This window comes from Platichthys flesus, chromosome 2 (genome assembly GCF_949316205.1).
Source record: "Platichthys flesus chromosome 2, fPlaFle2.1, whole genome shotgun sequence".
NCBI lineage: Eukaryota > Metazoa > Chordata > Actinopteri > Pleuronectiformes > Pleuronectidae > Platichthys > Platichthys flesus.
In genome coordinates this window covers 10,428,121-10,437,948 of record NC_084946.1, presented here as the reverse complement: position 1 = coordinate 10,437,948, position 9,828 = coordinate 10,428,121, and the positions used below count along the sequence as shown (strand labels likewise).

The 9,828-nt window shown below is 38.2% G+C and overlaps 2 protein-coding genes across 3 annotated transcripts; one reads left to right on the top strand and one right to left on the bottom strand.

The window, feature by feature from the left end:
• Nucleotides 1-1,464: 1,464 nt before the first annotated feature.
• On the bottom strand, nt 1,465-3,439 carry nudt2 (nudix (nucleoside diphosphate linked moiety X)-type motif 2). Of its 2 annotated transcripts, none has more exons than XM_062397893.1 (3): nt 3,370-3,439; nt 2,502-2,629; nt 1,465-2,411 (listed from the first exon to the last, which is right to left on the bottom strand). In XM_062397893.1, exons 2-3 carry the CDS (start codon nt 2,623-2,625, stop codon nt 2,089-2,091), a joined length of 447 nt encoding a protein of 148 aa, XP_062253877.1. In that variant the 5' UTR covers nt 2,626-2,629; nt 3,370-3,439; the 3' UTR covers nt 1,465-2,088. The 2 variants fall into 2 exon arrangements, with proteins under 2 accessions (XP_062253877.1, XP_062253868.1); XM_062397884.1 differs by lacking the exon at nt 3,370-3,439 and adding an exon at nt 3,137-3,272.
• Nucleotides 3,440-5,531: 2,092 nt separating this feature from the next.
• Nucleotides 5,532-6,168, top strand: LOC133974020 (enhancer of split mbeta protein-like). The gene is made up of 2 exons (XM_062412115.1): nt 5,532-5,654; nt 5,768-6,168. Exons 1-2 carry the CDS (start codon nt 5,532-5,534, stop codon nt 6,098-6,100), a joined length of 456 nt encoding a protein of 151 aa, XP_062268099.1. The 3' UTR covers nt 6,101-6,168.
• Nucleotides 6,169-9,828: the final 3,660 nt, after the last annotated feature.

Below are 9,828 nucleotides of genomic sequence, written 5' to 3'. Positions count from 1 at the left end.
AAGAGAACAAGCGGTTGATAGATAGATAGCTTACTTTATTCATTCCCGAAGGGAAATTAATTCGTCATAGAAGCCGGTACATTTGAATACAATAAAATACAATACAATAGAATAAAATAAAAAATATTGAGGTAGAAAGAATAAAAACAGAAACACAAGATAAATAGGTAGATAAGGTGCAGTGGCAGATGATGGTAATAGTACTGATGATACGATGGTAATGTTATTGTTAGACAGTATATAAAAAATAGTACAGTATATATAGTATATAATATAACATAATATATATTTATATATGATAGTAATTATACCAATATAATAACAGTATATAGTAATAATGGCAGCAACAGTATATATAATAATAATAGTAAATATAATAATAATAATAATAACATGTACACATGTATAAATATATGTATATAGACTTATATATACAAAGAATATACAAAGAGTATACAAAGAGTATGATATAATATATGATATATAGTAGGGGTATAAATATAAGTATTTGACGATACAATAGATGATAAAATATACTATGAGTGAAAGAATATGTAGACAGAGTGTGCAAAAGACAGTATAATTGTATAAAATGATATATAGTATCAATATGGTTTATATTAACGCATATCACATTTGATGTGGAGTAAGTGTTCCAGTATATGGAGCGGAGTGTTGTACAGGGTACACAGTACAAGGAGACAGGTATATTTAGTGCAGTTCTGTGATGGTGGCTCTGACAGAGGTAGATGAGTTGTAGTCTTACTGCGGTTGGGAGGAACGACTTCCTGTATCGTTCCTTAGAGCAGCGGGGTTGAATGAGTCTGTGGCTGAAGCTGCTCCTTAGCTTGTCCAGTGTTTTGTGGAGGGTGTGAGAGGGATAGAGTTGATGTGTATGTGTTGATATAGTATAGTTTGATCACTCAGCGCGGCTGGAGTATTGTCCGGTATGTTGAGCTGATTGAATTAAAACATTTTCATACTTATAATACCTAGTCTACACATCAAACCATTGGATGCCATATTTTAAATGACCCAATTCCTTTCCTTTGGTCATTTCTTCACAGTAGTTGAGGAAAACTGCACATAGTTATAAGGTAGTACTGCTTGTTTTCATTTCATTACAAAGTGCTAAAATGATACATAGCTTTATTAATAATAAAATAGTGCTGCCCATTGTTTATGATCCTCAATCAATTAAAGTAGAATCACTGTAAAAAACTATTTATTACCATCATTTGTTACGTAATAAAATTGTCTCCCCGACTGGCGGCTCATTTTTGAGCAGGAACTCATTTGCAACAGAGACGGCCATATGTAATTTTTGCTATGTAGTTGAGAGCTGAAAAGAAAAGCATGAGAGCTGTTGTTGAACTCAAAGGTCATCAGAGGTGAGTTGCTACAGCCTGTGGTGTTGTACAGCGTTGTGAGAAGAAATAAAAAAAAAAAGTATTTGTGTCCAACTTGTGATAGCATCGACTTTTATTTCATCCACTTACTTTATCACTTGAGCTATAACACTCCTACCCGAGTATTGGATACTGGTATCTGTTCTGTGAGTGTGAGATCCTTTGCATCTCTTTTCTTCGAATTTTTAAATAAACGACTCGAAATTTTTACTTGTTGATTTTAACTACAGACAGATAACAGAATAATTACCACATATCTTCATCTTTATGTGCTATTTTTCTGACCTTTAGAGGGATAAAGAGTCCAACTGACAGTTTCAGTTTAATAACATTCAGATCAGCATCATGTATGGTTTGATACTGTTACACATGAATTCAACGACATAGATAATCATGTTTTTGTGCAGTGACTTGCATCAAATCAGTCATCTGATTTTCAATCGTTGATTCATTTCGAACTGTTTTCACTTAAGACTGCACAGCACAGACAATGTATTAAATGGATTAACACAGACAAAATACAGTTCATTCAGAAAGAGACAACATTATTCTGTTGCATGAATTAAAAGCACAGTTTCAGACTGGATGCCAAAAGAGATGTTTCAACATGCCAGTTGAAACATCATCTTGAATGCCATCTCTGTTATCATCCTCTCTGTTCAGCCTACACCCTGTCACATCACTGTTTGTCTTCCCGAGCTTGTAAGTGTGTCTGTGCTGCTCTCAACGTGTCCTGCAGGTCGTTGTACTGGGCCAGAATGCAGGCCTCCTCCAGCCGGGCCCAGCGGTAGTCCTGGTGCTCGTCCGACAAAGTCACTGCTGTCCGTGGGTCTCTCAGCTCGGCCAGCCAGTACAGCACCTCCTTGGGTCTGCCTTGCACTTCGTAGCGCAGCTCTTGCAAAAAGCCGTCAACCACCCGCAGGTGATCTGCCCCAAGCCCCGCCTCCTCTTTGGTCTCTCTCAGGGCTGTGGTGAGGTCATCCTCCCCTGGGTCAACATGACCTGACGGTAAACATGTTGGGCACAAACATATTTAGTTATTGATATATAAATTCAATGTGAACAGAATCTAGTTTCCGACCTTGTAAACACCTTTAGGTGGGGTCCAGTGGTGCTTGCCGTAGGACGTCTGCAGGAGGAGGTACTCAATGTTGTCTGGTGGGGGAAGAGAGTCGGCCAGGCGGAACACTATGAAGCCACAGGCTCGGAGCGCCATCTCACTGTTTAATCAATTACACATTTTGCATCATGTTGTGTTCCAGATTTCCAGAAAATAAATAGAATTGAAAGAAGTGAAAGAATCCATTGAAACTTTAGTCAAGTTTCTAACAACATATTTTTCAACCACATAACACGCTTCTAAGTTATTTAATTAAAGCAGTACGTTCATGTTTTATTAACATTAATAATAATATTATTTTATTACTTAATATCTTTCTGCCATGATGAGGACATCTATTGGGACACAAGAGGGCATTTCTTATTCTTAAAAAATATCTTTTAAAGTAGAGGATGCATCTTATTCAAATCGTATTATTTGACTTTTGAATCAACCAACTTAAACCTGATGTGTTAAGGACTTCCGGTTCAAACAGCCCACTGGTCTACCTTTAGCTTTTATCTGGTGTATTAACGAAGCAATGTCCAGCAGTGAGTCTGAGCTCAGAAAGCAAATATCAATATGAATAGATATGTAACTATAAAGGGTCAAACACTTTCATACTCACATTTTTCGTACCATATTCATAACCAGAAAGAAATTCTATGCTGTTAATTCTCTGTATGACTCGAGCATGTTAGCTAGCTTTACTTCTGTGCTTTAACAGACTGGGTCTTCCTTCGAATGTTGTGGTTTCTGTTGTTAATGCAGATGTTTTAAGACCAGCCTCTCTTCTTACACAAACACTTGTGTGACTGATCATTATTTACAAACTTAACCTGCAAAAACTCTGCAACTTACCTGGGTTCACTGTGGCTCTCTGTTTGTTTCACACGGACTGTGGACCGCGGTGCACAGTGGTGCAGTGAGAAATGGGTCCGCCCTCCGTTGAAGACAGTTCCGCTTTGTATAATTTCAGTAATACTTGCAAAGACCTTCTACTAAATATTCTTGGGTCGCATAGTGACCCGAGATAACTTATTATGTATAATAATTTTATTTAAGTGTATTATTCTATTGTTGAATGCATTAATTAATATGTTACACACTGATTCATTCTAGCCTATATATAAGATACTGTTATGTTATATTAATTGAGTATTGATATTATTATTGAGTCTTATAACATTAATAAATTAATTAAGGCCCGAGCACTGACAGGGTGACAGGTAATTTACCTCAACACACACACATTAAAGAGACTCTGGATCTGAATATTAAACTGGCTTCAAACCAGTTTGAGTGTAAATGGAAAGTCAAAAGTTTTACATGGGCTCAGTTTTTTTTGTCCGTTTTAAAATCAGCTTTTTATTTCCAGTTAAGTCTGAACAGAGCAGAGTTTGATGTTCGTCCTTGACTCCAGCAGAAGTCGACTATTCTCCAGAGGGAGTTGGCACACTTCAGGAAACAGCTGCCTCACCCTCCCTCCCTCGTGTAGAGAGACCACTGGTGGATCCAGCTGCTGTCTCCACCACACACTTATGAGTGGACAATCAACTTGTCTCACACAGATTAAAAGTGGATTAAATAATCTGGCAGATTAATTGAGTTGAATCTTTATGATCATTTGTGTGTTTGAACTGTACAAACTGTCAGAGACAGCCAATGAGGTTCTTTCCCTCCAGATGGTCGGTGAGGCTGGGCTCTGTTTCTACGACAACACACGTCCAGGATCAGTCACAAAGCTCCATTCAAAGTTTGTGGTTCATTGAGTCATTGGGAACCTGAGGGACAGTTTCTACTCACCCTGAAGTTAGAGGACAACAGCTGCGGGATCCTCGTTGTTAGCCCTTGTAAATACAGTGTGGACATTACACACGTACACAAATAAACTGATTAATACAGGAATTTGTTCACGGAAACAAAGGGAAAAATTCAAATTCTTTATTTAAGCAGAATATAAGTCATAAATTTAACTTTCTATATCTAAAGTTACATCGTCCATCAATAAAAAGGTTCAGGCAGCAGATCTGCTCTGAATCTTAAATCCAGTCGTCAACACAAACACTCTGTTTTGACTATAATATATATTTTAACAGTTACAGATTAAATAGTTGCCCATTAGCTTCTGATATTTTAAATTTACATTTAAAAACCATCAGAGCTCAGAGGGATCCAATGAGGTTGTTTCCCTCCAGATGGTCGGTTGTCTGACTTCAGGTCAGTGTCTCCATCGCAGCACACGCCCACGTTTTGTCACGAAAGCTGCTTTCAAAGTGCCTTTGTCATCCACTGACCACATCATTCAAACACTGAGTGTGGGAAACTGAGAGAAACTTTCTACTCACATCAGCAGACACAAGACGACACAGCTGCTGCATCTGGACACAAGGACAACTTCGTACATTCAATCATTAATGAAAAACATAAATAATGATATTTTAAATAAATAAATATATATATGATATCTGATGTTGATCTCTAGTGAGTTAAGGAAGTAATGTTTAATAATTTATAGAAAATAAAGATAAAAACGAAAAATGTAAATGCAATTGTGTAATTTTCTGTATTTAGCTTTAGCATACATTTTTTAATATATATAAATACTATTTACATGATTTGCGCAAAAACAGTTTTGAATTTGTGTTAAACTTCACCATAGAGATTTTGCACTTCACCTTCATCTTCTTCTACTGATGAAGAGTCTCTGGTTTGACACGTGTGCTGACGAGCGTGTGCTCAGTCAAAGTCTTGGATCAGCATCAGGCAGCAGATCTGCTCTCTACAGGGTCACCACTTTCCCAGATCCACACAGGGCACTGTGAGTCTATCTCCATAGACCCCCCCCCCCCCCGCCCAGTCCACCACCTGTTCCCCTGAGATCTAACTATTGTCCCTGAAGCATTAGCACCATTCAGCACTATCGTCTCCTCGAGCTCTCTGATTGGCTGAGACTGTGGGAAACTGCAGCCAGACCCAGACCCACACATTGATATGGAGATGTGGGACTATAAATAGGAGGGATGAAGGCGGCAGAGATCAGATTGTCTCTGCACAGACCTCTACAGCACAGAGACCCACACAGGGCTACTACAATCGCTGCAGCAATGACCAACTCTCAGGAGCATCTGACTCGGAGCCACAAGGTAAATTGAAGATTCAAGGAGACGTGCTCTTCTTCCACGAGAGCTTGTGTTTGTTCATGCTGACTCTTGACTCCAAAATGAGTTGATCACTGACTTTGTTTTTGTCCCTGCAGCTCAGAAAGCCTCTGGTGGAGAAGTTACGCAGAGAGCGAATCAACAGCAGCATCGAGCAGCTCAAGTCTCTCCTGGGTCTAGAGTTCCTCAACCAGCAGCCAGACTCCAAGCTGGAGAAAGCAGACATCCTGGAGATGACCGTTTGCTTCATGACACAGCTGCTGCAGCAGAACCAGCAGCAGAGAAGACTGATGAAGCACTTCAACAAGCTGCAGTCTTCCTCTGAGGAGAAGCTGAGAGAGGCTGACTTCTCTCCTCTGAGCTCCACAGTCCACAGCAGCATCACCAAAGACAAGGGTCCAGTCAGTAGTGACTCCTGGAGGCCGTGGTAGACTCCTACAGACTGGAGTTACCAGAAGACAAACTGGGACCAGCTCAGTGGTCAGAGACGACTGGAAGTGAATTCCATGACATGTGAAGACTTCTGTATGAACAGAAACATGTATTTGTGTGTTGGACGTTTCCTGAGGAAAAGAAGCAACAATATCTTTCAAGTGAAGAAAGAAAACATCTTGTCATGCATGTTGCATGAATCACATGTGATTGCATCAGCAATTATTATTGTACCTCACTGTGTCAGTGATGTATCATCATATGGTTTGTTACCTGTTGATTAACATTGATCTTTGCTGTGAAAACATGTAAATGTCCTTTTTGTGGACGTGTTTTCATCAGGATTTTAACTTTAAATTTCCCTGTTCAGTCAAATATGATCTGTTTTACGTTTATTTCATTTTCTTAATGAACGAGAACATCTTGTCATGCATATTGCATGAATCACATCTGACTGCATCAGCAATTATTATTGTACATCACTGTACTTCATGTATTTGTATTATATCATCATATGATAACATTTGTTAACTATTGATCGGTATTGATCATTGTCATGAGAAGATATTTGTCTTTTTTATGGACATGTTCTAATTGGACTTTACTTTAATCTGTGTGATTAGTCACAACCGATCTGTTTTAAGATTAATATTCTTTCTTTTTTGAAGATTTTGTTTTATCACAGTTTCCTTGTTCGTAGCATTGAATTCAATATTAATATTGTTTCCTCTTGAATAGTTTTGATCATGTTGATCATAATCTTCATTGTCCTGATTTGGATATTTTTGTGGTAATGGAATCTCCATCACTTTATGCGATTGTTGAAAACTGATCTGTTTAAAGATCAATAAGTTTATTCTTTTACTGTAAAAGTTTAACTTAATGTCACAGTTTCTTGTGACCATTTGTTTTTACTTCTGAAAACTAATTGAAGTTCCTGATCAGTAAGAACACTGTGATTTGTCATTTGTGTTTTTACTGTTTTTACCTTTGTTGATTAACGACAAACTTCTTTTCCATGTGGAAAAATGCTGTGAAAGTACAGTGAGCACTGTGTCCTCACATGCTGTCGACTGTTTGTCTTTTATAAAGACACTTGTTCCCTTACTCTCTCTGAGTTCACTGTCTCTTGTAGAAATCTACAAGTTGTTGTTGTGACGCATCGTCACCTCTAGTTGGCGCTGTCAAACTCTCATTGTGACTTGTTGAATAAACAAACTGTCGGATGAAAATGATGTTTCCTCGTCATCTTGCTATATTTCTCTTGATTATGATGAAGAACATTTGTTTTCATGAATTTATTTCACTTCCATGAAAAAGATCTTTACAGTGAATTTAAATCCTCACAGATCAGATCACATGTCACCTGAGGAGACACTGTGTCATTAATCTACAGTTTTTTGAGACTTTAGTCAAACTCAGTGTTATTGCTTTAAAATGTTTGATGAAGTTCAGACTCTTTATCTGCACTGAGTGAAATCATCAAACCAAAGGAGAACATGTACATTTCAAATCAAACTTTTACTTCAGCATCATTCAGTGAATACCGTGTTTTAATGTGAAAGGTTTGAATTGAGGCTTTGAAGAGGCCACACATTGTCTGTAACGTGACGTACAACAGGACACACTTGTATTGTTGTGTCAGTGAAAGCAGTGAAAGGACCGAGTGTGGGAAACCAGAGGAAACTCACTCACAGAGCCTGGATGACCATAGATCCTGACCTCTGACCCCTGACCTCAACACACACACATTAAAGAGACTCTGGATCTGAATATTAAACTGGTTTCAAACCAGTTTGAGTGTAAATGGGCAGAGAAAAGTTTTACATGGACTAATTTTGTTAAGACAGATTCAAAATCAGCTGTTTATTTGCAGTTAAGTCTGAACACAGCAGAGTTTGAGAAACGAGGAGAAGAGCTGACAGGACATGTCAAATTTATTATCAGAGCAGAAATTTGGTTGTTTAAAAAAATACATAAAACCATCAGAAACCCAACATTAGAACCAAATACCAGACAAGTGAAGAGACAAAAACAAAAGACAACACAGGATCATTTCGTCATGAGAAAAACATGAGTCACGGTCCAGTGAGAAGTAAAAAGTTAACTAGAGGCTTCATTTGTGAAAATTCATCTGTCAAACTCCTCCTATTTTAAAACTCTCTGAAAATCATATTTCAGAAGTTTGTTCTCCAAGAACTTGTTATTTGAATTAATTCACTTTCAATAAAACTCTGATATTATATAAACGATTTTAATTGGTTTAATTTCTGTTTTGGATTGACTCTTTTCTCATCTGTGACATTTTATTACTTTATTTATGCTCTAATTCTGTGTGATTTTCAAACAACTTTTTAAATGTTTCCAATTGTTGCCATTTATTCTTAATTTTTAACATATAAAGCGTCTTGTAACTGAGTTTTAAAGGTGCATTATAAATAGAATTTATTATTTGTATCATTATACTTGCATTATATTAATGACCACACATATAAATAAGCATCTTATGAAATTAAAACACAATAAAAATCTAACTTTTGCATTTTACAACATGAATGAATGAGTTAATGAAAGTTGATGCAGACACTTTGCTCAAGCACCGTGTTTCCCTGTGTAACAGTCTGTGGACAGGACACCACTGTCCACTCGCTGCCTGAGACACCAACCTCACACACTTCACTTGTGTGGAGGCTCGTGTGTGTTTCCTGCTGACGGACAGAGAGCGGGAAAACTGTGGAGCTCAGAGCTGAGTCTGAATGACGTCCACTCCAGCTGCAGCAAAGGAATCCTCCACAGGGGTTTGGCACACTTCATCAAACAAGCATCCCCCCAGGAACGCCCCCCCCCACACACACCAAATTCCACACACACACAAACACACACACGTATGGAGCTGAAGGTTCAGTCCGATCCATGATCAACAATCAGACTTGGTTATGACTGAAGTTTATATGACGATGATTTGAAGTAAAAACATGTGACGTTAATGACACTTTGTTGAAACTTTACCAAAGTTTTGTTTTTCAGTTATTTCAGAGTTTACAAATGATCAGAATCGGCCAATGGGATCGTTTCCCTCCAGATGGCTCAGACAGTGTTTCCATGACAACACACAGCAGCATCTGTCACACACGTCTCTTTGTTGATCTTTGACCACAGCTCAGTGAGTCGGTGTGGGAAAGGGAGCTGAGCTTGTAACTCACACACATACACACACATACACACACAATCACATGCACACACACTTATGCACACTCACACACACACACACACTTAAACACAGACACAACAAGGCACGTGTCAAAAGACAGCTGCATCTGGACAACACACTGTTTTATCAAATTCTAAAACAGTCCTTTTGAAGAATGTTGCAATTTGAGGAAACGTTCTTTTAAAATAATACAAACTATAATATTAAATCTTACCTTAAATGATCATTTAAAAATATAAGTATTTGGACATTTGGCTCTGTAGAAGTTAAAACTACATATTAACAATTTCATCTTGTGTTAAATGTATATATTTTCACTTTATGTGTAACTCATACAACACAACATGAAGGTTTTCCTCTTCACGTGTGCTGACGAGCGTGTGCTCAGTCAAAGTCATTGATCAGCACCAGGCAGCAGATCTGCTCTCTACAGGGTCACCACTTTCCCAGATCCACACAAAGCCCTGTGAGTCTCTCTCCATCACCCCCCACCCCCCACCCCCAGTCCACCACCTG